Source organism: Brienomyrus brachyistius, chromosome 21 (genome assembly GCF_023856365.1).
Source record: "Brienomyrus brachyistius isolate T26 chromosome 21, BBRACH_0.4, whole genome shotgun sequence".
Taxonomy (NCBI): domain Eukaryota; kingdom Metazoa; phylum Chordata; class Actinopteri; order Osteoglossiformes; family Mormyridae; genus Brienomyrus; species Brienomyrus brachyistius.
The window spans coordinates 17,712,207-17,739,654 of NC_064553.1; the positions used below are offsets into that span (position 1 = coordinate 17,712,207).

The 27,448-nt window shown below is 42.9% G+C and overlaps 2 protein-coding genes across 3 annotated transcripts in view; one reads left to right on the plus strand and one right to left on the minus strand.

Moving 5' to 3' along the window:
* Positions 1-448: 448 nt before the first annotated feature.
* Positions 449-20,792, minus strand: LOC125716950 (importin-13-like). Its single transcript, XM_048989820.1, has 21 exons — positions 20,000-20,792; positions 15,984-16,109; positions 13,683-14,281; positions 12,003-12,143; positions 11,167-11,308; positions 9,431-9,597; positions 8,831-8,951; positions 8,585-8,732; positions 8,183-8,364; positions 7,957-7,983; positions 7,560-7,694; positions 6,727-6,876; positions 6,529-6,609; positions 6,295-6,432; positions 5,081-5,177; positions 3,464-3,516; positions 3,128-3,194; positions 2,729-2,787; positions 2,561-2,650; positions 2,304-2,485; positions 449-1,769 (listed from the first exon to the last, which is right to left on the minus strand). Exons 1-21 carry the CDS (start codon positions 20,066-20,068, stop codon positions 1,673-1,675), a joined length of 2,871 nt encoding a protein of 956 aa, XP_048845777.1. The 5' UTR covers positions 20,069-20,792; the 3' UTR covers positions 449-1,672.
* Positions 20,793-21,722: 930 nt separating this feature from the next.
* Positions 21,723-27,448, plus strand: part of si:ch73-344o19.1 (uncharacterized) — a 36,882-nt gene continuing 31,156 nt past the window's right edge. For both annotated transcript variants that reach the window (XM_048989860.1, XM_048989861.1), the window contains exon 1: positions 21,723-21,993. In XM_048989860.1, the coding sequence (XP_048845817.1) occupies positions 21,927-21,993 (67 nt within the window). In that variant the 5' untranslated portion in view covers positions 21,723-21,926. The remainder of the gene's footprint in view (positions 21,994-27,448) is intronic.

The following is a 27,448-nucleotide window of genomic DNA, read 5'->3' on the forward strand; positions in this document are numbered from 1 at the left end:
ATTACCTGACCCGGATGGTTACTAATGGTGTAGCTTGACCCCCCCATGAAAGAAAAAAAAAACTCAATGCAAAAAATACATATGTAACTGGGTACTGGTTTCTACCTACATTTGTGCAGAGAAGTGACTTCCTCCATCATCTTGACAGAAATTTCTGAGTGAGCGGCATTTTTTGTCTCTGGATGCCAATCCTGTGGCCTTGTGGAATGGGGTAGCATCCATTGGTTGCACACTTCAGAATGTAGTATGTCATCCATATACCTAGCCTACCGTCTCGTTCGTAGTGAGGATACATAAATACTGCTCATGTTGCATGCTATATTTCGCCTACTAAGTAGCAAACAAGTATGTAATTTCAGATGCACCCTTAGATTTAGTGTGATTTGGGAGGGCCACTGTGATTTAGGGAAAGTGGCTCCTACTGAAAGATTGGACTCATTAACACAACTTTGAAAGAGAAACTGCTGTTTAGAAATACTAATTTCTCATCAAAGTATTATCTGCATGGAATATATAGATAGCATTCATCCAGAATGTTCCTATGGGGCACTTCAGTCTTCTCGATATAAAAGTATAGAGCACAGGATTAAATTGCGAAAAGAGTCTTTCAGATAATTAAAATCCAATACAAAAAAAGAACATTCTTGAAAACGCAAAAAATATATGATATTGCAGATTTAACATTAAAATCCCATTTCTCCTTTTAACTAGGCAGGCATTTACCTGCATGGTCAAAACTAGAATTCCACTTTCCCTGTGTTTCCTGGGACAGACTCCATTCGCCCGGATCCTGGACGGATGGTGTGCATTCAGCTGGGGTATAAAAGGGAGGGAGTCGCTTTCGTAGAGGGGAAGGAAAATGGAGTGTGATATTAAATACGCATGGACCTCAGAACATTAAGTAATCAAATATCGGGGGGGGGGGAGGGGATTGCCCTTTCTCTCAGGTATCCTGACCACCCAGGGTCGATGCTGGAAAGTGAGATCACACTGCTGGGATTCCCCTGCCCTCTGGGACACCAGTAGCAGCTGAAGCTTGAATAGTCCTGTGTTTGAGGGCCAAGGCAGGAGGTCCAAGTTGGCAGATTACAGAAGTTACGAAACTCAGGTCGGCGGATGACGACTTTGGCGGGACCCTCTCGGTGCAAAAGTCTTAGGCAGTCAAAGGAAATGTTTAAAGCTACTTATCTGGGTGGTATGTGTACATGTGCTCAGAACAAAAACACAATTTAACATTGGGACATATGCGTAACACAATGAAAACTGACAGGAATTTCTTCTGTGCTCCAGAAAGTCACCGACATCTTGCTGGATGGCTACATGAACACAGCTTCAGTTCCCAAACCTCCCCTGAGGGGGACCCCAGCCATTCCATGTATTTGTTAAATTTCACCACCAGCTCACTCAATTAACTTAATTTGTTAAAAAAAAAAAGTCAATGAGATATTGATAGCTGTACGAGGTGTGCTAGTGGTCCAGTCAAATAATACATGCGTGTATTGTATAGTTGCTGGAAATTATGGGGTGACTTCAGGGGAGGTTTTCGGAATGGCTAAGCTGACACACTTTGACATACAAAATTTCAGTTTTACACCAAGAAGAAGATCATTTATACATCATTTTCTCAGACCGCCTAAGATTTTCGTACAGTACGTGCAGAAGAGCTCTGGAGTCAGTATTCAGCGGCGTACTCGGTGCCGTGCAGACCTCGACAGAGAAGGCCAAATTCCTTCACCGTCTCCTTCAGCTGCCATTTGTTTGATTGCACCCTGATGGGGGATGGGGGGGTTACATTATCATTCCCATTCTGCTGACAGTTATCTATAGTTATACATGGGATACAACACAGAGAACCTAAGATAAAACATAGCAATTCCAAGGTGGGACTTGCTGTTGTACCCTTGAACCCCCTACCACTAATGCATGATCACATACAAGCTCGTGGGAGTTGTACTAAATGTTCAGAAGGTAGAATGAAAAATGATTGGTTCAGACAGATGCCCAATCAGATTTTAGAGGAGGCGGGTCCAAGCGACTACGGGAGACATCTGAGTGGTTGGTCTGACATCTGATCAAGATCTGATTAGTTATCTGTCTGAACCAATCATTTTTCATTCTGACCTGAGAACATTTTTGTGTAAGTAGAAATGCCATTGGGCCACATGCAAACTAATGGCCAGGTGGTTTAGTTTTTCTTTCTCTGATAATTCCAGCACTCGCTCAATTTATAGTATGAAACATTTCTTCTTCATTGGGGTGCGATGGGAGTCACCACACCCACAAGTGGCTATGCTGGGAGGTACCTGAGTATCTGCTCTGCGAAGGTCTTCTTCTGTTCAGCCGAGACACGAGGTGATGGGAAGTCCTGCAGCTGCAAGTTCACTTTCAGCCACACCTCCAGCAGGGCGGCACAGTGCTTGTTCAGGGAGAATAGCACCTCCCCGAAATGCTCCATCAGACCACGCGGAGACCACCCTCCGATGCCCTGGATGGGGGGAGAGTGTTTGGGGGGTAGCACACACTCTCTCATGTGACTGCCCCCACCGTCACACACGCCTACCTTGAGCACAGCCTTCAGCAGCAGTTCACCATCCTCCCGCACCACCTGGCCTATTGGTGGGGTGTCGCCACAGTGAGGAAGCAGCTCCACCTGCAGGGGGCGCCATGTAGTTAAACAGGAAGCCATTACAGCAACATATCAGCATGGAAGATGCCCAAGCATACTCACAAAAAACAGACACGTAGACTTCACAGTCGGAGCCTCCGGAAACTCCAAAGATATCACCCCTGGAAGTGGAACCAGAGTTTACCTTCTACGTCAGGCCACCACAGTATTCATTGTAAAATTATCAAGTCATTTCGCCACTTCATAAAAGTAATAACAATTAAGTGGTGTGGGATGGTTTTGTGCCCTGTGATGGGCTGGTCCCCCATCCTGGGTTGTTCCCTGCCTCGTGCCCATAGCTTCCAGGATAGGCTCCACACCCCCCGTGACCCAGAAGGATAAGCAGTTTGGAAAATGGATGGATGGATGGATGGATGGATGGGACGGTTTTGTCTGCCCTACAGCCTGTGTGGGCGTACTGAGTGGCGAGGGATGCATGTACCGGTGTGCAGACACACTCACCGCAGCGGAAAACAGCTTTCACATCAACATTTTCAGACAGAAAAAGGTCCGCCTTCCGCCTGAGCGCCTGTGTGAGCAGAAATAACCCAGCGAATAGGGAAGAACATCACCTGAATCTGTCAGGACCCTGAGTGGGACCCCAATCCCTGAACCCCCCCCCCCCCCCCCCCACAACTATCAAGGGTATCGAGAGGAGGAACACAGGTCTCAAAACTGTGAGGAACCCGGCATGTAAAAAGATGTCACTGGTTACATTTACTTTTTTTTGCAAAAATGAATTTCTCGTGATATTCTACACGGTCTCTGTAGACGTGATGAGAAAAACTGAAGACACACCTGAGCCTGGAGCTGCATAAACGAATCAACAATATCAGGATGATTCCTGGGCCCTAAAACATAACAAAGATGCAATAATGATAATAAATAATTATTAATAATAATAATAATAATAATAATAATAATAATAATAATAATAATAATAATAATAATAATAATAATGGGGCGGCATGGTGGTGCAGTGGTTAGCACTGTTGCCTCACACCTCTGGGACCCGGGTTCGAGTCTCCGCCTGGGTCACATGCGTGTGGAATTTGCATGTTCTCCCCATGTCGTCATGGGGTTTCCTCTGGGTTCTCCGGTTTCCCCCCAGAGTCCAAAAACATATTGAGGCTAATTGGACTTGCTAAATTGCCCGTAGGTGTGCATGTGTGAGTGAATGGTGTGTGAGTGTGCCCTGCGATGGGATGGCCCCCCATCCTGGGTTGTTCCCTGCCTCGTGCCCATTGCTTACGCGATAGGCTCCGGACCCCTCGTGACCCAGTAGGATAAGCGGTTTGGAAAATGGATGGATGGATAATAATAATGAAAGAAAGCAAGGAAAACCAGTGTAAAATCTACATGACAGGACACATCAGACAAATGCGTACATGTGCACCAAGACAAAAACTAAACATGGGAAAGGAAAGAAGGAGAGCAGGTTAGACGGGGATCCTCGCGGATCCTGCCCGTCACTACAGGAAACCCCAGCCATGTGACACACAGTCTATGTATAACATTCACATCTTTGTTCAGGGACTCTCTTTTCATTTCTGCGGTCATAACCCTAATCCCACCATGACACCCTTAACCCCCACCCAGCCGCAACCTTAACCATAAGTAACCAAACAAAATACAAGACTTTGGCATTTTCAATTTTTTGACCGCAGTAACAATTTTCTCAAAAATTCAGGTTCCCCTTATGCAGACTGAAAAAATGGTTCCCACAATGTCAAATAAACAGGTTTTCTTCACATTGCAGGGACCAAATGCCCCCACAATGTAATACATGCTACTAGTCAAAAGTTTTTGCACACACTGAGATTTTGTACATTTGCATGATACTCACTTAACACTTACACTAAAAGTTATTAAACACTTACACTTTTCACACTAAAAATACTCTTAATGCTCTTTGCAAACAAATTTACAGTATGTTCACCATTTCAGTACCTTTATTAGCAAGAAAACGTCATATTTTTGATTCATCAAAGTAACCTGTTCTATCAGTTCAAACAGTAGAGCAAATTTGAGGAAGTCTTTCTATAAAGGACATTAAATACTGCTCTGTTTCATAGGATGAAACAGTTAACTATTGCATTTCAAGTTAAAGGACAGCCTAGAATTGAACTCCATCACCATACAAACAGTTAATAGGATGTCAGACATGCACTATTACATACTCTTTCCATGTTATAAAGGAAGCTTGTTTTATTTGACATATTTTCATTTGTTGTTCAATCAACTCTCCAATGCTTAACAGGAATAAAAAAATCTGCAGTTAATGAAATAAATTGAAAAGTGGTAAAAATATGTGGGGTGCAAAAGTTTTGACTGATTGTTTATACATGACCACAGATGCAAACACACACACACACACACACACTCTGACACCACACTCCCCTGCTGTATCCCTACCTTGCTGAAAGATGGAATGGGTGACAGAGGTGACCAGTTCAAAAACAGCTTTGATCCCTGGGTAATGTTCCTCCTCGTTGGCAAAACTGTGAATCATCTAAAAGTGGAGATAAGATACAGTACCAGTCAAACATTTAACTCCTTACTGCACAGGAGTGGGGGTCGGTTTTATGGGCTACTGAGAAAAAGAAAATCAAATATTTGGATCCAAAACAATTTGTAAGGTACAGAGAGAGTAAGCGCATAAGATCTCCATGAATAGCTCCCACTGTCAAGCATGAAGGATGTAGTGTCGTGGTCAGGGGCTGCATGGCTGGAGATAGATCTTTGTGAAATGAATGGGTCTGACCAGCATGGCTCCCACATCCTACTTCAAAAGCATACCATTCCATCTGGATCATGGTTGACTGGACAGAATTATACAAGAACTTATGCAAGAACTATTTGGTGATGAAGGAAAGTGAATGATAACTCAAACTAATGATCAGGTCTGCCTCATTCTTCATATTTTAATCCTCAAGAACGTGTATGACATTAAACGGTCAACCCAAAAAAATCCTACATCTGTGAGAAGTGCTACAGAAGAGCTGGGAAGGAATGTCAGGTGATTCCTTGCAGATCGTTTTTAACTAATTATTTGGAGGAATCCAAGATTTAGATACAATTTTCCATATTCTTCAGCATTGCATATATTTTATATACATTATAATGGGTTGTAGGGGCGGCATGGTGGTGCAGTGGTTAGCACTGTTGCCTCACACCTCTGGGACCTGGGTTCGAGTCTCCGCCTGGGTCACATGTGTGTGGAGTTTGCATGTTCTCCCCATGTCGTTGTGGGGTTTCCTCCGGGTACTCCGGTTTCCCCCCACAGTCCAAAAACATGCTGAGGCTAATTGGAGTCGCTAAATTGCCCATAGGTGTGCGTGTGTGAGTGAATGGTGTGTGAGTGTGCCTTGCGATGGGCTGGCCCCCCATCCTGGGTTGTTCCCTGCCTCGTGCCCATTGCTTCTGGGATAGGCTCCGGACCCCCCGCGACCCAATAGGATAAGCGGTTTGGAAAATGGATGGATGGATAATGGGTTGTCTTTCATCTAAGTATTTTGAAAAAAAATATATTACATAGAATAACCTAATTTTCAGCAAGTGTACTTTTGAGTGGTAATACATAGGAACACCCAAGACCAACTAGGGCATATGATCAGGTCTAAACTCACCAGGCTTATAAGATTAAGCACAGAGGCTTGGGGGACGGTACCATACACCTGGCCCAACATCTTGCTCAATTGGGACACTATGGGACCAAAGTCATTGAGGAGAGTCTTCATGGACTTCTCAAAGACGGCACACACAGCCTGAAAGGGGCACACAGCGAAGAATATAGGGGTCAAATGGCAAAAGGTCAGAAGCACCTTGACCTGAGATAATGGCAGGAGAGGTCGAACACTCACTTCTACCACTTGAGGGTTGTTCAGCCACTTGCTCAGCATGGTTTGGATCAGGGTAAAGACATGCTGTAGCACTACCACCACCTAAGAGGAACCAAAAGTCCAACTCTAATGACTATTGCTTTAGCAGGTCTTAGCCTTTGTGTGATTATCACCGTTACCCGGCCATTAACTAACATAAAGAATTTCATGTGCACTCACAGGGTTGGCGCCCAGCTGGGCAGGGGCTGCCTCGCCAGGGGGAGAGCCTTCCCCAGTTGTCTCCCCCTGTTTCTTGATATCCAGTGTGGTGAAGAGGCTGGACAAAATGCCAAGATTGTGGATGATGGCCACCTTGCTAGAGGGGTTAGGCTGTAAAAAGAGGACCCATTTTCCCATGGTGAGGAAACCACTCAAACCACACCAGTAACACCAGTACTTAGAAGAGAGCTGGACTTTGGGATCCCCCATGATAACTTCTGCCAGCAATACTGGCTTGGGATTGGGGGGGGGAATAAATGTTGCCCATTATGTCAGATGGTCAGACCAGCCCTAACTTAGAGTCCAAATCAGCTGTAGCTCTTATATCTACTGCAGCTTTTCTGCTAAAATTTGCGAGTCCTGAGTAATTTCAGAACGACTCTCATTTGTCTGAGTATTATTTCAGAAGGACTCTCATTGGCCTGAGTATCATTTCAGAATGATTCTCATTTGCCTGAGTATCATATCAGAAAGACTCACTGAAACCATGGGTTCCCAGACTACTCAGCAAATCTGTTTTATCTAATTATGGGTTTCAAGACTAGTTGGTTGGTTTAATCAAACAGCATGCTGGCTGAAGAAACATAGCATATATAACTGGAACTGCTCAGTGGTTTGGAAAGCAACACGAGTCCACGTTTTTGTTCCCTCCCTGTTCCCTGCTACACAGTCCATATTTTTGCTCCCCCCAGCAAAAACTTGGACTGTCTATGCGTCCTCAAATGCCAGTTTGGGAAACACTGCCTTAAGGGACAAACGCCAGGTTCTGTGAGAGCAGCCACTGTTTGGCTTACCACCTCCTCTGCCAGCTTCTCCAGTTGCTGGATGTAGGGAGTGATGAGGGACAGCAAGTTCTCCAGGATCTCCTCCACTGGGAGGGCTGACAGCAGGAAGCCCAGGGCCTGCATCAGCCACATGCACTGGCTAGACTGTACACAGAATGACGGGACCAGATTCCAGTAAAAGAGAGGCAGAGCTGCCCCTGTATGCCAGGTGCAGTGGGTGAGTAATATGGTCTGTGTGCAGTGACTGATTAACAGACCAACTGGTTACAAACTGGTTCCAGGAAGACAGCTGGTAGCACACTTACAAGTCAGTCACAATCAGACTTGTTACAGTAAGACACACAGAACACACCAGTAATGAGAGATACAAAACAAAACAAAAAAAAAACATTACTTGAGAACCAACCTTATGGATTTGCTTTATGAGCACTTCCTGTAAAGGGAGACCAGTCACCATGTGTAAGACAAAAATGGCAAATCAAATTCCAAAGCAAACTTGAGACAAAATACTTAACTAAGCAACTTAAGGCAGAACCAAACAATCACAGGGGCTATAGCGCTCATTGAAATATTCAAGCATTAAAACCAGCTCGTAGCTAAAGGGGAAACAGCCAAAAGGGAGGTCACCTGACCTGCGACACCGCGATGATGTCACCGGCAAATGGCAGCAGGTCTTGTTTGCACTCCCTACAGATTTTTTTCAGTGTGGAGACACTGGATACCGAGAGCTCAGGGTTCCCCAGGGCCTGAAGGACCATGGGGAGCACAGCACCCAGCATGACAGGGTGGTCAGCCAGCCACTCAGCCAGAGCGCCTATGGGGAAAACATGCATTCCATCATTCTCAAAACATCATTTTTAGAAAAATGTAACCCGATTCCACCTGGTTTTTCCATTAAATCAACCATTACAATGAACCTACAGCTACCTGCCCCCTCCCCCCACCTACAGCAAAAATCAAAGGTGAAACCATGTGAAAAGCTCACAAGGAGACCGATATCCCTGCACGGGTAACCCCTGTTTTCCCGCAGGTACCTATGGTGAACATGACCGTTTCGGCCAGTTGCGTGTTCCGGATGCTGATTCGGGGAATGAGCCCGATGAGCCCAGGGATGACGTCTGAGTAGTTGACATCTGTTGTCTCAGCGATGGACTGGAAGCCATACAGAATGGCTTCTGTATGCTGCAGGGAAGACAGGGTGGGCAAGTTAGCCAACCTCATTACAGTTTTACAAAACTGCTGAAGAGATCTGAGCCAAGCCCCGGACCCCCAGGACAGACCTGCCAGGGTGCCGTCCTCTCCGGCTCCGTCAGCAGCCTCCCCAGCTTATCATACAGGTTGCTAAGGACCTGAGTGCCCAGCATCTCGTACACGTACATCAGGGTGTCGGAGATGTCCACCCTGCAGCGCACACAGGGGTTCTGTATGATTGTTTCTTGAACTGGACCATCTGGTGGCCTCTGCTTACTAGTAGTGTAACGGTACACGTGTTCGGACCAAAAATTTTCGCTACGAAAATTTGCAACACCTTTGTGCATTTCCTTATTTCCCCTGAGCACAGAAACACGTGTGCATAGATATAGCGAACACAGATAAACCAGCATTTGAAGGTATAGTTCATTTTCTAAATGTGTGTCTTAATGGATATTTGCTTTACTTTTATTTACTTGAGAGAATATTTATTTTTTTACTTTTATGTAATTTTATTATTTTAGAGAGTCATATTTTGTTCAGTAAACCGCTATTTAATACATAAAAAAAGAAGCAATTTATGTTTCATTTCTTTTACCCCCACTGTCCCGAAAAAACGTAGCAAACCTGAATACCGAGGTACATACCGAACCATGATTTTTGTGTACCGTTACACCCCTACTACCTACCTGTAGATCCTGAACTGCTCCTTCTCATCAGGGGACCAGGTTGCGTACTCCTCATCTGCAGGGAACTGGGCCTTATGCAGCAGAACATCCACCAGCTGGAAGTACACAGGCCTGTAGATCTGCATGTAGGCAGCCTGCCTCTCAGCATCAAATGACATGATGTCATCCTGGAAAACAGACAGCTCGCGTGTCAACTCAACAACCTAATGACGAGAGAAAATTACTAAAACTTAGTGGACTAAAGCCAGCTAGAACAATCCCAATGACACCAAGGCAGAACAAACAGTAGAAAATTGGGTTTAATATCTTTATGTTCAAATGTGTAATGTTCCGTCAGGTAGGCTTCTCCAAAAATATCACACCCATTACTACAAGAACAGGCAGAAACTTAATAAATCAAAAATCCCATGTAAAGGAGAACCTGCAACATTAAAATTTCTGTGCACATCACCTGGTGGCTCATGCCAGCTAAACAGCTGAACCCAAATCTCAGCTGGACTTTGAACTTAGAAGGCTGACAAATCAAGTGGTAATATGAGGCCAGTGGTTTTATATTGGTCGACTTCCCCAACGTTCAGACCTGAGTGATCCTGCCCAGGCCTTGAGTGAGTTTTACTTTCTGAAAAGGGTGGGGTCACTTGCATGTGAGAGCCAATTGAGGGTGTAGGATTACACTAATGTTGAATGAGCTCCTGTCTATGGCAGTTATTTGGCTACTGGGAAATGCTTTAAGGGTTATCTGAGGGAGGGATGGAGAAATCAAGAGAGGACAGACCACCTCCCCCTCCCACCCAGCCCAGACCTGCAGCAGGGGGTGTGAGGGATTAACAGCCACATTGCTAGGGCACTCTGTAAGGAGAAACATGACTACTATGACATGTTAACAGGCATATACTAGGACACTTTGTAAAAAGAAACACAAATGCTAAGACATGCTAACTGACAGGTGCTAGGACATGCTGTAAAAAGAATCACGAATACTAGGATATATTATCAGCTACATTGCTAGTTCACTCTGTAAGGAGAAACATGAATGCTAAGACATGCTAACAGCCACACTGCAGGACACTTGGTAAGGAGAAACACAAACGCTAAGATATGCTAATAGGCTCGTGCTGGGGCACTCTGTAAAAAAAAATACAAATTCTAAGACATGCTAACAGCCACATTGCTAAGGCACTCTGTAAGGAGAAACATAAATGCTATGACATGTTAACAGATGCAATGGGCATCCTGTGGAACGAGAATGTGACTTTGAATGAGATGAGTGACTGGAAGACTGGCCTTTTATTCCTTCAGCAAAGGTTAGTCTATTTTTATACATGCAATTTTAGCCAGGCTGCAACACAGATATGCATCTGCACATGCATACAGAGACCTGAACTTGTCACCTTTCCATTTAAATACTTAAGGTAAACACAGCTTCAGGTCTCTTTTCTGTTTATTTTCCTAATTTTGTTTCTTTCTGTCACGATGAGCTTATACTGTAAATATTACATCAATAACTGATCCATTAAACACGCCTCCCTGGAACCTACTGATGTTTTGTATGCTTGAAAACAGGTTTATATCGACTAACCAAATATGAACAAGCTGCTTTGGTCATGCTCTTCTAAGAGGGTTATTTGAGACATTTGTCCATATCAGCACATCCATAGCAGATGCTAACTGGCTGCTCGGCCTCACCCAGACAGGCAAGGCCAGACGACCCCTGGGTGTTGTGAGGGAAGGCCTACCTGTAGGGTGTACCAGAAGGTTAGCGTCAGGGAGCTGGTGGTCTCATTCACAGGGTAGTGCCCAGCAATGCCAGTGCAGAACATGACCATGTTCACCAGGGCCAGGAACCCCTGCCAGTTCTCTACCTGATCCAGCAGAACCCTACAAAGCGTGCAGAGATTTACAGCAAAAACCGTTCTGCCCATGCAAGTACAAGTGCCTTTTGATGTATGCAGATTAACTGAAATAGTTATTTTGCTATTTAAATGATTCTAGCTCTTTTTCAGTCCTTAACTGCCCATAACATAAGCTTTCAGAACCAGGGTACTAAATGCATTACTCCCTGATTTATACTCATAATTGTCAGAGTTCGCGGTGGACGAACAAGGCGAAAGGGCAGGCGGGCAGGAAGGATCAGACAGGAAGGCGGAATATGGAACAAAACGGGGATTTAATGGAGGGTTACGGGAATCGGGAAACATCAAAGATGCTAACATCAATGACAGACACTGAACTCTGGTAAGACATGGACTCAAATAGACAGGACTGGTTGAAAATAATTGGACACAGCTGGGTACGATCAGGGAAGCACACGTGGATAATCAGGGGGGCGTGGCACACACGAGGATCGTACGAGCCGGGTATGACAATAATAATACCACAAAGTCCAGGACAGAAGGACATTTGCATCAGTACAAATTTACGACCTACTTATTTAGTCATCTGATCTCAGCATACCTTAGATAGCATAGTTCCATTATCACAGACCTCATATAAGGGTGTTATATATTAGCCTGCTGTATGACACACACTGCTTTCTTGATGCATGACAAGCCCACAGCTTGTTACTTTTCACCTGGAGTGGGTCTCCGCAAGGGCCACAGCGATGCGGCAGATTCCATGGGAGGTCTCCATGTCCCCACTCTCTGCTGCCTCCCTCAGCTGACCTTGCAACTGCAGCACCTGGGGCACCAGCTTCAGCAGCGAACTGACATACCTGGATTTAATGCCAACAGACACAGGAGCGCCGTCACCCATGGTAACACACCTACTGGCTCTCTCTAAAACTCAAGGTGTGCCTCATGGTTCCCTCCTGGGTACACCATTTTTCTCATGATTTTTGCAAAGCATGAAAAGTTGTCTTCACTGGTATGTCTTTCCATCCTTGTTATCATCGTTCAGTTACTTAGCTGAAAATTTTCACCTGCTTTCAAAGTATAGTGCCTGGGAAGCATTAAACAATGCCCACACAGAGAAATACATACATGTTGCCTGGCAACAATCCTCAGCTGATCAAATATCTGCTTTTGCTAGAGCCTTGATTTTATGCAACTGCGAGGTAACCAAGAAGCAATGCAGGCAAAGAAATGAGAACACAAGTAATTATCAAAAAATTTCAATAGGGGCTAATCTCCTTATGACATTCCACACCACCATAAACCTTAACACAAAATGCCATCACCTGGTGCTGTCGTCATGGAAACAGTCTGTCTAGTAAAATTTTATCCACTTGGCTCTGGTCATATCTCTCTCGATGGCCTTGTGCTACCCTCTGCTGTCATGTGCCTCACACCTGTTCCCTGCTTGTCATCCTCCATATGTCACCCCCCCCCATCATCCTCCATTTGTAACCCCTCCACCAGACACACACAAATCCTGTTCCTTACCACCTCACAGGCTTTATCCTTTCAAATTTGCTGTTTTTCTCTGACTGCATGTGCATTGTGGGTAATTCCCTCAGCTATTTAAGACAACCACTTACTGGTCATAAAACATTCACATATAAACCACATAAGTTCATCTGGGATTTGCCACAGAAACTTAAAATCATAGCATAATTATATAACTGAATGTCTTTTATTGCTTAGCATTATCACTTAGCGTTTTTAATATGAAGGAATCTTAAATTTAAAAAGAAATGTAAAAATTGTTTTCTATTATTATGTTTGTGTTGTGCTTTTATATATTTTTCTTGTAAAAGACTCTGGTTTGGAAAATGCTATACAAAAAATGGAGAATGGTGGCGCAGTGGTTAGCCCTCCTGCTTCACAGCAAGGCTTCGGTCCTGAGTTTGCACTCTCTCCCCGTGTTCGCAGGGGCTTTCGCCAGGGACTCCGGTGTCCTTCCACGGTCCAAAAGTATGCAGGATAGATTGCTTCGTGAGTCGAAATTGGCCCTGTGTGTGTGCTCACCCTGCGGTGTGTTGGTGACAGCCTGCACCCATTGTTCCCCAGATAGGCTCCGTTCCTCCCTGCGACCCCAGTAAGGATTAAGCAGTTATGGTGATGGATGGATGGATGGATGGATGGATAGATAATAATAATAAGAACAACAACAACAATAATACTTTCTCATTGGGTGGGAAGCCACAAGGCTCAAACAAGAAAGTAAAACATTAAGTGCTAAATGTGAAATTGTGAGGTAAGAAGCCATGTTCTGCCAATAAAGTTGCATGTGAATCATTAAGTCGACGGCAAGCTGAAGAGGAAGGGGATGCGCATCCCTTCAGCTGCTGTTGTCCGATGCTGTAGCTCACCTCTGAGAATCTGGCTGGGAGATGGTGTTAACGATGGCCTCCACGGCAGCGTCAAAGAGCTCTGGGTCGGCCAGCATGGCGAAGCTGTCCTCTAAAAGGCCCTGGATCTCGCTCAGTGGAACCTCGAGTGTCACCCAGCTGGAGAGGCACTTGAGTGCACATGCCTTCACCTGGCAGGATGAGTCGTCTTGCTGCAGGACGCGGCGAAGCAGGGGACAAACGGCGGCCCACTCCCCAGTCAGGGCTTCCCGAACGCGGACACGACGGGCCTGAGGCAGCCGGCTGGTCTGGAACTCCTCCGGGAGCACGGTGAGGATCTCCAGCAGTGCCGGGCCGGCCGTCTCCCCTGCATCCCGCTGGAACGCACCCACCATCGCCGTCACGGCGGCCGGCCATGTCTCGGGCATGAGGTTGAGGGCGAGGGAGGCCAGGGCCACACAGAGGCGTGTGAAGACCATCTTGGAACCAGAAGTGAAGCGGGCGATGTGGCAGTACAGCTGCGTTTTGAGACTCTCATACTGCTCTGCAGGGATGTCAGCCCAGTAACAGGAGATCTTGGTGTGGAGGGCACTGGCCCCAAAGTACTGGATCTCTGGGACCTACGGTGACAGGATAACAGACAGAGTAACACGTTTGGCCAACAACAGTCCATGTGAGGTGACATCATACATGTCACTTATTAAATGATGGAATTCCAGAGAACCACACATGCACACACACTTTTAGCTTTTAATTACAGTCACATATTTTTACAAAATTGAGTTTCCCCAAAAACTCACTTTGTGTGGACCAAAAAAATTGGCCCCAAACCTTAAAATAACAGATTTATTATTACATTGTGGGGACATTTGATCCCCACAAAGTACTCTATATCTCTGAGGGGACTGGCCATTCATTTCTATATGAAAATCCCTAATCCCAACATGACACCCTTAAGCCCCATCCAGCCCTAACACTAACTATGAGTAACCAACCGAAATACAAGAAGACTCTTGGCATTTCCATTTTTTTAATGTATTCACAGCACAGATTGTTACAAATTTGTCAATGTAATATATACATAATCCAGACACACACACACGCACACAGACACATACACACACGCACAAACACATCAATACATTATCCGACCAAAAGTCATAGTGGACCACAGCGAGTAACTACATTAAAAAAAAAACATTAAAAGCTAAAGAAATTTCATTATAGGGCCAATGGCTTTAAGGACAACAGAATTAATGATGTACAGTGGCAAAATAATTATTTGACCCCCTGCTGAATTCTTAAGTTGACCCATTGACAAAGAAATGAGAAGTCTATGATTTCAGGTTTATTTTAACAGATAGATTATCAACATAAGCAAGAAAAAAATTATATAACAGTTACAAACCAATTTGTGATTTATCTAGGGAAATAATTATTTAATCCCCCACAAGCCAGCAAGAAATTAGGTCAAGTACATGTGCACTGCAACAACACAAGTAGTACTTAATTAAATATTAACAGATAACAAGTCAGCATTCACATTTAATGGCATTATTTTGTTAAATAATATTCTTGGGTCACTAACCTGTCTACATCTTCAACCTTATCACCATGGGAAATACCGATGAACTGTCTAAGGACATCAGAGACAAGACTGTTTACCTTCACAAAGGCAGAATGGGCTACATGACCATCAGCAAGTAGCTTGGTGAGGAAGTGACAACAGTTGGTGTAATTATTCGCAAATGGAAGAAAGACAAAATAACTGTCAATCTCCCTCGGTCTGGGGCCCCAAGGAAGATCTCATCTCATGCGGCATCAATCATCTTAAGAATGGTGATGGCTAACCCAAGAACTACACAGGAGGAGCTTGTTAATGATCTCAAAGCAGCAGGGACCACAGTCGCTAAAAAAGCCTTTGGTAACACATTATGCCGTTACGGTTTGAAATCTTGTAGCGCTCATAAAGTAGCCCATAAAGGGTCCATGTTCAGGCCCGTCTGAAGTATGCCTGTGAACACCTGAATAACTCCAAAGAGGCTTTGAAAATTGTGATGTGGTCAGATGGGACCAAAGTGAATCTGTTTGGCATCAACTCTAATTATTTTCTAATTATTTTCTGTGAAATTATAGATCAACTTCAGAATTCAGCAGGGGGACAATAATTATTTCCCTCACTGTATATTTAGAGTGGAGGAATAGAAAAATACATTAGCATTAGTAATTTGTTAGTGACTGAGAGCTTTTCATTTAAAATTATGAAAATGGTGGCCGTCTTCCAGAAAATTCGATCTGATGAGAGACCCAACAGAAACTCACCTTTTCTGAGCTGAGCAGAGCCCAACAGAACTGCCAGGCTTGGGGAGACACCTGGGCCTTCATGAGCCACTTCTGCGCCACATTCTTGTTGTCAATGTCCGGGTCATAGTACAGCTGATGGAGAGCCTGGGAGGGCCAATCAGTGACATCAAGGAGGGGTTTAGATGTACAGCAAGCTACCCATTGGGATAAGTGGAATGGCGATGTTGACCAGCATTTGCCATATCAACCAGCAGATGGCGCACTGAAATGACCGGCAAACCAGTGAAGGATATGTCGTGAAAGTATGAAAAAAAACAAATGCTAATGCAGTGAGTGCAAGGTTTTATTGTTTTCTTTGAGAAATAATAAATGAAAAAAATTTTAAATATATTTTTCTATAAAAATCTCAAGTGTGGCTTTAAATTTTATTACATTTTTATTTTTTTGGAGTAAAAAGGAACCTGCTTTTGCTTCCAGATGTTCCAGATGCTGTAGATTTTTCTCAACATTAATTATATCAACCCATCACACTGATCTCCAAGATTTTCACCAAAAGTTATCTGGTCGGCAGCCTCGTCTCCCTGTTAACGCTGTCCTGCTCACCAAGCCTGCATCAGGCTTGTGCACAGCCCCAAATGCATTAAGGCTCAGCCATGTGTGGGAAAACAACACTAACTTCAGAGTACTTTTTCCATCCCAAATTTGAAGGCTGCCAAAATAGAGCCGAAGGTGAGAAATCACTGGGGAACTTGCACATGTGGTGAGAACCGAAACCTGCTATTACGACAGGGCACTGGGGAACGGTTGCAGGTTGCCAACGGTGATCATCAGCAGCACATGGTGGGGATATTATTAGGAACGCCGGCGATGGCTGAAGCAGCTGAACAGCACTCAAGTGTAGGCCAACGGAAACCCACCCATACAGCCTTCAGTATTCAAAGGCAAATGACGGTGCGACTTCAACATCAGACAGAGGCTCATTTACATGTTGTCTCTGCTAATAATAGTAGTAGTAATAATAAAAATAATAATAACAATAATAATAGGTTACATTTATATAGCGCCTTTCAGAATCCCAAGGTCACTTTACAGGGAAAAAATCTGGAAGAGACCATAGAGAAATGTTCATAGAAGAAGGAAGAGTAGTTTGTGGGAGAGAGTTTCATAGTATGAGGGCCATTGGCACCCATGTAGAGAGTCTAGTGTGTGGAACAGCAAGGAGATTATTATTAGAGGATCTGAGGGAGCGAGAGGGTGAGTAGGGAGTCAAGAGGTCACTGAGGTAGAGAGGAGCGAGGTTATGCAGAGCTTCATAAGGGAGAAGCAAGAGTTTGAATTTGATTCGATACTGAAGTGGTAACCAGTGTAGCTGAGAGAGGATGGCTGGGATGTGAGCAGGGATGTGAGTGAGACCTCTAGGTGCTGAGTCCTGAATATATTGAAGCTTTTGTATAGATGTTGCAGGGAGGCCAATGAAATGAGAGCTGCAGTAGCCAATATGGGATGAAATGAATACATGTACCAGAGTTAGGGCATCAGTACTGGGCAGAAATGGGCACAGATGAGCTATGTTATGGAGGTGGAAGAATGCAGGTTTGGAGAGGGATTTTATGTGAAGATAAAAGTTGAGCAAATAGTCAAATAATACTCTAAGATTTCTGATAACAGTAGCAGGTTTTACAGGGACAGCATCTATATTAGCAGAGAATCTGGAGGTTTTGGATACTAATGCTACATCATTTACACCCCTTTTCTAGGGCTGTCATACCCTCTTAGACAGCAAACGCTCATCGACACTGAATGCTGTTTCTTCTAAAGTGTAATTGCAAAAATCACTTTTGATTTTTTTCTCTCATCACATAAGTGTTGGAAGCTGTCAGACTGATGCAGGTTTTCTGGGGATAACCTACCAATATTTAGGAGATAAAGCGGTGAAAAGAGAATTGTCTGTGTGTTATTATAGGGTTAAACAGATTGTGTCTGTCTATAATTGGGACTATTGTCATGACATTCAAAAAATATGAACATTTCAAAAGTATTAACATTGAAATTCTTTCTTACGACTATACAGGCCAGGATGAATCACAGTACAGACCAGCTTTAGTACACAGGGGGGACCACAGCTCAAGAAATGATCTTACAGGAATCCTGTCAATCAAACAACACACATCCACAGCAAAGACAGAGGCAGAGTCCCAGGACACAAACAGACTCAAACAAATCAATTATTTTCCCAGGAACAAAAAAAAAATATTTCTTATAAACAGAAAAAAGCAATATTAGATTTTGATAACACAAACATGTTTTTGTGATGTAAAATATATCACACAATATATTTTTAATCTCCTACTGCCTTTATTATCTTCTCTCCACCCTTTTCTTGCCTCTCTGCGACACCCCGATGGGCCTGCATCTATAAAAGGCTCCAGATGTTGTACCACCAGAGCTGCAGTGTGGTATATGCCCCCTGTAACCCAACCCCCCCCCCATCTCTAAAGCACTGTGAGGATTGGCAACAGGAATATTCACTCAGTCTGAATATTTTTTCTCATCCAGTTTGATTCCATCCATTCATCTGCCATCACCTCTTATCCAGGACAGAGTGGCACTAATTTCTGGTAACACAGGGCACAAGATGGGCGACACCAAAGGGACCGGGGTTGCCACTTCATAGCAGGGCACAAACGCAGAAGGATTATCACACATTAGGAGCAATTTTGAGACACAGATTCACCTGAAACCATGTTGTTGGATGATGGATGGACACTGGAGTGCCTCATGGGGAAGCCCGTGCAAATACAGGGAAAACGTGTGAACCGCGCGAACCCACAACCCTGAATGTTGTAGTGGCAACGATTGAGCCACATTTTAAAGTTATTTTAAAGAACCAAAAATATATCTAGAAATCCTAAGGGTTACTGAGAGTGCGCCTTATCTCTGCTGAAACTGAACTGGTGTCTCTGAGTCACTACACAGAAAGGTGACCCTCATTGGTGTCTCAACCAATTGGTGCCAAAGAAAAACATCACAGGCTAACGATCGCCGGCATCCAGACGATAAGGGAGTGGTGAAAACGATACCTGACAGGGTTGGTGCCAAAGAGCAGCTAGGGGGGGACTGTGACTGCAATACGCACATAAATAATACCGTTAAAACATGACCATTGCGAAATGAAGAGCAGATCTACAACTGGAGTAAACTTGACTCCTTCGCTACAGAAATGCACTAAATATGGCATTTTGCATTAGGAACACAAACTTCCTCAGATTTGCAATATTGAATGTGAATTGTAAAATGTTATGGTACAAACACACACAAACACACACACATACACACACACACACACACACACACACACACACACACACAGACTCGCATTCTGTTATAATTCAAGAGTGTTCTCTCCCACTCCTGAACTAAATGCTACTTCTCTCTATGGCAGACAAGCTGTGTCGTTGAATTTTACCTAAAAAAAAGGAAAAACTAAAATGATTTCGAGAGGTCAAGATCTGGCAAAAACACAGGAAAATGCTAGGTTGGCAAATTAACCTGAAATAGAACAATTGACTGCCAGCTTCTCCCAATTGTAACAATAAATGCACACAATAAAAAAAAACGAAATTAGCATTAAATATTGCACTAGGATGATGTAAATGTTATTTCATTTACCAGTAACAAACCCGTGACAAAATTTCAGTGATTTCACGTTTTGCAATTAATTGTCTGCAGTGATTTGAAGCGCGTTTATTTGTTTTCTTAAAAGTACAAAGTTAGACACCTGACTGCTTCTTTGATAATTTTTTTTTTTTTTAAGTTTCAGTTTTCTATTTATTAAAAACTATCCGGTTTTTAAATGTCTTTAATTGTTATTTCTTTAAGCTGACTGATCTAAATAAATTGATGACCTAACGGTTCCGAGTTGCATAGCCTACGTACATATGGCAGTCGGTGCAAAATGACCCCTAACAGCAGTTTGTCGATGAAACTGTATTAACCCAGGTGTCAAACCAATACCCATATGGACGGGATCTTACCTTCTCCACGTTCTCCACGCTGAAATCCAGCGGGTCCGGTGTCTCCGCTGTCCTCTCCGTGGTCTCCATGCTCGGGCAAGTTTTTTGGGATAGACAGTCGTACCACTTATACTTACTGCACCTAAATGTCGCGATATGCCAAGTACAACTGACTTATCCCTTTAAAATTGCAGACATCAAACACTGAACGTTTAGTGAGGCGTGCTTACAAAATCTAATTTGCCACTTATCAACAAAAAAGAAAAAAAAATTTGGCTTACTCCACACTAGGGTAGTAGATAACTCTTCTGTTTAGTGGAAGCACCCTCTACGCCCACCCTGAAATATCAGTGCAGCCTTGTATACACGCATCTATTCCGCTTGTCCGATGACCGCCGGACCAGTCCGATACAGCCTAATTGTTGATAATATATGAAAAATAAAATGTTATACATGACGACGTACGGGTACGTTAAATAACATGACTGGGACTATTTTCTATTAAAACCACTGGTTGAAATGCCACCAATGTGAGTTTTGAAAGCTCTTAAAATCTATGTTCCCCAGCCGATATTTTGACAGTTCAGTTGCGCCCCGGGACTCGACCATGGTAGGCAGTCCTTGTCTGCAGGGGTCCTTTACTGAAATCGTTACATCTGCCTTTAACAAAATGAGCTTAATCATTTAAAACTTCCTTCTGTTAATGAGACAACAGGTCGTGAGTGTAACAGGAGACAAAAACACTTAATTCTAGTACAACACTCTATTTTCATTCAGTTTTCAGGTTACATAACGATCAATACTATTGAGAGTATTAAGGACTGTATCATAAGGAAGCGCATCTCATTGTAAATTCAACAAGATACTTTTTTTCATAGGCTATAGGTGGATTTTTAAGAAGGCGTGCTGTGTGGGACGCAAATAGGAGGTCTGCCGCGCTGCAGTGTGGTATATGATGTTCCCATCAGTCTTTAAGCGTTATAGCGCCTCCTTGTGGGTTCAGCGGCAAAAGACAATAAATAAATAAATAAATAAATAAATAAATAAATAATAATAATAATAATAATTATTATTATTATTATTATTATTATTATTATCCACCCATCCATCCATTTTCCAAACCGCTTATCCTACTGGGTCGCGGGGATAATAATAATAATAATAATAATAATAATAATAATAATAATAATAATAATAATAATTATTATTATTATTATTATTATTATTATTATACTGCAAAGTTGCGTACGTTTCAATTACTCTGTTCACGTTGGCTACTACAAAAGAGACACGTTACAGTCCATCTGGTGCTCTTTACAACAGATGCGAGAGAATCTCCTGGGAGAGATAGTCAAAATGACAATAACAATTTTTTAAAAATTTTGAAATTAAATACAAAGCATGTAAACGTGAACATATACATTTAAAAATGAAACTGTGGTATTGTGATGTTACTGAAAACGTTACCTAACGTACAGACATTTGGACAATATATAAAAATAATTTTTAAATAGCTGGTTTTCCTTAATGGTTCTTTTGTCTATCAGTGTCAGACCAGATGCATTATCAGACAGCTAAGGTTCAGTCCCGTTTGTCCTGAATGACCGCCGCCCCTTTCCCATAATTAAAAAGGAAACGTAATTCCTGGCTACCGGTATGGGTCTCTTTTTGGGTGGTCGGGTTTTTGATGATCAATAAGCCCACATGCACGAGTGAAGCACGTGGCGCTTTGTATTCTGTTTTATCCGGGCGCGTTACCTCAACAGGACGTCACTAGGCGAAACCTCCTCCCTGCCTGTTTCTGTAAATCTCGACCCCCTTGGAGTTATTTATAGCGCAGAGGACCGCCGACAACTAACGTAATAGCAGGATCAAGAGCAAGGAAAGGAAAACGCGAAAAAAGACAAGACGGCAACGAGCGTCGGTCATTACTTTTGATGAGAAAGCAATGGAAGTTGAAATTAATATAGTGCTTTATGCGCTAGCGATACTGATCCGCGCTTCTAGTTTTGGAGGTAAGATCGCTTATCTATGCTGTACAATCATGAGGTGTAGCGTTGTTAGCGTTGATTACAGAAACCTCAGCTGACCTGAAATATACCTTATTATGTTTTTGGAGGAAACTGAGAAAGGTTACAGGGCGTGCACGGTGACGTCTTATATTACTACAAAACAAAGCAGGAATAGGGTACAAAATGTCTTGTTGGATTTATATTCAATGAAGTAACCATATTGATTACATGTATTACAGCAAACCGTATTTTTTTAATTCCACTGCCAAATACTGAGTGCGATAACTTCAAATATCATAGCAGACAACTTTTATTTCCAATTGATGTTCTGTTTGGGGCTGTGCCATACAATGTGTAAGGGAAGCGGTTCAGTAATTTAATTTCTTAGAAATTATAATTAGTCAAATTACGTAAAATTTTCCGCGGTTTGTCTTTATGTTGATTTCATTCGTTAGGTTCCGGTGCCCTCTCCTAATTCATATTATAAAAAATGTTTTACCTGTTGATGATTATTCAAACGGTAATATTTGACTAGAACGAATTAAAGCTGTCGAAGACAAGGAATACATCAAAAAACGGTTAATTGGTTTTACATAAAACAGACTTTTGTCTTACTGACTTCGCCCAAAGATAAGCATGATTTTAATTCTGAGAAATACGTAATAGTTATAATTTCTCCAAAATCAACCATCTCCATGTACGGCAGTACTAATATAAACCTATAGCTGACAGTACACCAAGTCCACTGACAAAATCATTAAAATTATTAATGAATTTGCAAAATGACTGAAGCGTAACCTACGTCTGTGCGAAACGTTAGAAGAAATGGGTGTTGGGCGCAGACAACAGTTGCAATAGACACATTATTAACGCGTCAGTGAACATCTGTATAAAACTAACACTTAGCTATTGCCGAACAAATTGATTCTTATGGTTCAAGCTTTGAAATAGTAATACAATCGGAAAACTAGGCAATACAGAAGGAAATGTGCCGATAGTCTTAGTCCCCGTACGTAGCACTTCATTACATTATCACTTCTGAAGTGTCATCAATAGGCTATGGTAAATTTCAAGGTTTCGTGGTAAATTCTCGTGGCTGTAAGATGATGTGTATCTATTTTTCATTATCTCCTCCTGACCCATTAAAACCATAGCATGCCCACGTGACATTAAACGTGCCGTAATTCTCTGGTTCAGCAATTTATGAGTTAAGGATTATTAGTCTGGATCAGTGGTCACCAGCTGACCGACCCCGATTCTAATGCAGACCCAGAGTCGTTTATCCGGTGCTCTGTCGAGTTGAGCTACTTTGTCGTGTTAGACTACCGTAATGGTAATCGATAGCCCTAACCCTAACCTCCAAAAAAAACCATAATACCCTAACCTTAACCTTAAACCATAAAACCTAACCTTAATCCCAAAACGGTGGAACTGCACATGCGCAGAAAGGCTCGACAGCACGTCTGGATAGGTAGCTCAACTCGTCAAAACATCGGCCAAAGAGCATTTTTTTTTTGTCTTTTGTCAGCTGCAAATTTAAACCGCATAGCCATTAGTTAGGCCTCACTTGAGTCCTGTCTTTTTCCACAGTGTAACAACCTTTGGGAAAATTCCCCCCCTAGCCTCCCCGTATTAATTAGATGTACGTGGCTGCCACCGAATGGGGTATATTTAATGGATTCATAATGCATCTGGACAAGGTTCAACCAAACACACCTCAGCAGTAAATATTCTTCCTTGTAGGTAACCGTGAATATTTAAATATTTCACATTAACTGCCCATTAATGATGCTGGTGATTATAATTGATGTCTTTCAGCCCCCGCTGACAGTTGTGGTGGCTCTGCAGCAGTTGCTCTCAGGCCCCTGCTGTCGCTTAGTACCAAGGGGTGGTCAGTAGCTTGTTCATTCAGCAGGAACAAGAACGTTATTGTATTGTGTTGCTGATGTCTTTGTGTGCTGTACAAACGCTCTGTCGTTTCACCTATGTATACTTTGCCCTCTTCAAAATGTTTATTTCCAGCATATTTTTATACATTTATTTTTCGTAAGTTGTTTTTTGTTCTCCATGAGTTTTGGAACAGAGAGCAGAGAGAGCGTTTTTGTACATTTGGAGTAAAAGAAAACTGCATTGGGAATCGATCTTAAAAGGACCAACTTTTCAGCTTTTGCTCTTTAGCCATAGATACACTGACACTGGTCTCAAACTGGTGGTGTAGCTCTGTGACCAGGTCTGACATTCATTTTATCTGATTCCAATAAAGCACAAGTAATTACATAATACTACATAGTGGACTTACTATATACATTTTTAATAACGACATGCATTCTCTGGTTTTAAAAATACAGCATTTATTTAATGCAGAAAGGACTGAATATCAAAAGGACTTAAGCAGGAAATTATTCATCAAAAAATATGCCACATGTAGTCTAGTTGTGTAATAGATGGACAACCAGCAATTTGATGCATAACATAAAAAGAAAAACAAAAAAAATGAAAAAACATTTTAGATATTTTATGACCGCCAGTTCAAAGAAAAAACTGATTATTTAAAGAGCATATTCAATAACAAACAATACACTAATCCCACATATTGAGAGATGACATAAAAAAAACAAATCCAATTTGGGCGATATGGCAAAAATATCACATAACCATTTTTCAGGCAGGATCACGATCTGTGATCTTATCATTGGTTTTGTTTCATATTGATTTTTAAGACAATTTTATAAGTTAATATAAATAATTATAAATAATTTTATAATAACCAAACTAATTCCCCTATTAAAGATATACAGTCATTTGAAAAAATTAGGACACCCCATTAAATGTTTAGTTCTTTGTTAAGAAATATCAACATATCAATATTAAATCTTCTTTCCAATCATATGTGTAGATAAAGGGGATGTAACTGTATCACCTATTCAAAAAAAGAAACAAATTCACTTATTAGACAGAAGAAATTAACTATGACCCCTATTTCCACTTAGGAAAAAGTTAGGATACCCTCACATTAATCATTATTTAAAATTCCTAGAATTAGATTCTGGTGGCACCATCCATCCATTTTCCAAACCGCTTATCCTACTGGGTCGCGGGGGGTTCCGAGCCTATCCCGGAAGCAACGGGCACGAGGCAGGGAAAAACCCAGGATGGGGGGCCAGCCCATCGCAGGGCACATTCACACACCATTCACTGACATATACACACCTATGGGCAATTTAGCAACTCCAATTAGCCTCAGTATGTTTTTGGACTGTGGGGGGGAAACCGGAGTACCTGGAGGAAACCCCACGACGACATGGGGAGAACATGCAAACTCCACACACATGTGGCCCAGGTGGAGACTCGAACCCGGGTCCCAGAAGTGTGAGGCAACAGAGCTAACCACTGCACCACCATGCCGCCCCCTGGTGGCACCATATCAGGTGAAAATTATTAGAACATTGTGAAAGACCTTTTTGATGGAGCCTGTCTTATTTACACCACAAACATTTAGTTTGATTTTGATTGTTAACATGAGTGGTATCACCATAATGAGATCCAAAGAGCTCTCTGAGGCCTTAACAAAGAAACCTGTAGGTGCAGATGAGTAATGGGAAGGATATAAAAAGATCAAGAGAGTTTGGAATCAATCATTCTACTGTCCAGAAAATAATTTGCAAGTGGAGAACATTTAAAACCACTGACAGCATGGACAGGGCTGGTTGTCTTAGCAATTTCAGCCCAAAAGCAGACTGCAAGATGCTTAAAGTCGTCTCCAAAAATTCTAAAATGTCATCACGTGTCATACAGGAAGCTCTTGCCACAGTTGATGTCAAGGTACATGCATCTACCATCAGAAAGAGACGCACAAGTTTGGTTTACATGGGAGCTGTGCAAGGAGGAAACCCTTGCTGTCAAAAAATATCAGGGCAAGACTGAACTTTGTCACAGATCACTTAGACAATGACCAGGACTTTTGGAACAATGTGCTTTGGACAGATGAATCTGAAATTGAATTGGGTGCTGTAACAGAGGGCATGTTTGGCGTAAACCAAAGACAGATTTTGAGCAAAAGAACCTCTTACCAACTGTGAGGCATGGGGGGTGGAAATGTCATGGTTTGGGGCTACTTTGCTGCAGCAGAACCCGGCCAGCTCACCATCATAGAATCCACTATGAATCCTTCATCATGTCAGAGGGTGCTTGAGGACAATGTGAGGTCAACTGTCCAGAAATTGAAGCTGAAGTTGGGGTGGACCATGAAAATGACAATGACCCGAAACATTCCAGTAAATCTGCCAAGGAATGGCTTACAAGAAAGAAATGGAGAGTTCTGGAATGGTAAAGTCAAAGCCGGGATCTGAATCCTACTGAGATGCTGTGGGGTGATTTGAAGTGGAAGTGCATGCAGGACACCCTTCAAATTCCAATTCTGCATTGGAGAGCAGGGAAAACTTTCTGTCAGTCGATGTCAGAGACTGATAGATGGTTATAGGAAATGTCTCATTGAAGTAATTTCAGCCAAAGGGGAAATACTAGCTATTATGGCACAGGGTGTCCTAACTTTTTCCTCAGTAGGAATTGGCATCTTAATTTCTTTTGTGAAATAAGTGAATTTGTTTCTTGTTTTTGCATCACCTTTACCTAAAAATATAATCTGAAACAAGATTTAATATTGATATGTTGATATTTCGTAATCAAATACTAAATATTCAATGGGTGCCCTAATTTTTTCACAAACTGCAGATATAGTACTATAAGGTAACTGTTGTTTGTGCCATGTTATTTTTGGAAGATCTAAACAAGTTCTATATTACCAATGTTGAATTCTTTTTAGTGCCAACCCCTCCATGTCGTCCAATAGGAAATGTGTTGCATGTTGGGATGAGGGCACGAAGGGAGAGAGGAAAAAATTCAAAGCACTACCTACTGTTTGCTATTGGCAGTTTATTGGTGTGTCGAAACTGATTTGGCTAACAAATCAACTTTAGATGTGAGAATGAGCCATAGAACTGCAACTGATAGAATGTGCACTGTAGCTGGCCGCCTCAGTCTGTACCACGTGCCGTACCCGGCCTCCTCAGTTTGTGCCGGATGCCATGCCGGCCGCCTCAGTCTGTACCATGTGCCGCACCAGCCGCCTCAGTCTGTACCACATGCCGTACCCGGCCGCCTCAGTTTGTGCCGGATGCCGTGCCGTCCGCCTCAGTCTGTACCACGTGCCGTGCTGGCTGCCTTAGTTTGTACCATGTACCCTGCCGGCTGCCTCAGTTTGTACCACGTGCCATGCCGGCCGCCTTATTTTAACCATGTGCTGTGCCGGCTGCCTCAGTCTGTACCATGTGCCATGCCGGCCGCCTCAGTCTGTACCACGTGCCGTGCTGGCCACCTTAGTCTGTACCACGTGCCATGCCGGCCGCCTCAATCTGTACCACGTGCCGTGCCGGCTGCCGCAGTCTGTACCACGTGCCGT

What these genes read in the sequence shown, in the direction of transcription:
- LOC125716950 (XM_048989820.1), bottom strand. Translation starts at nt 20,068, where the DNA reads ATGGAGACCACGGAGAGGACAGCGGAGACACCGGACCCGCTGGATTTC. An exon ending in CTCTGCTCAGCTCAGAAAAG is followed by an intron (nt 14,282 to 15,983) that starts GTGAGTTTCTGT and finishes CTGTCACCGTAG; the next exon opens with GTCCCAGAGATCCAGTACTT. An exon ending in GAAAGCTGTTTTCCGCTGCG is followed by an intron (nt 2,788 to 3,127) that starts GTGAGTGTGTCT and finishes TTCCACTTCCAG; the next exon opens with GGGTGATATCTTTGGAGTTT.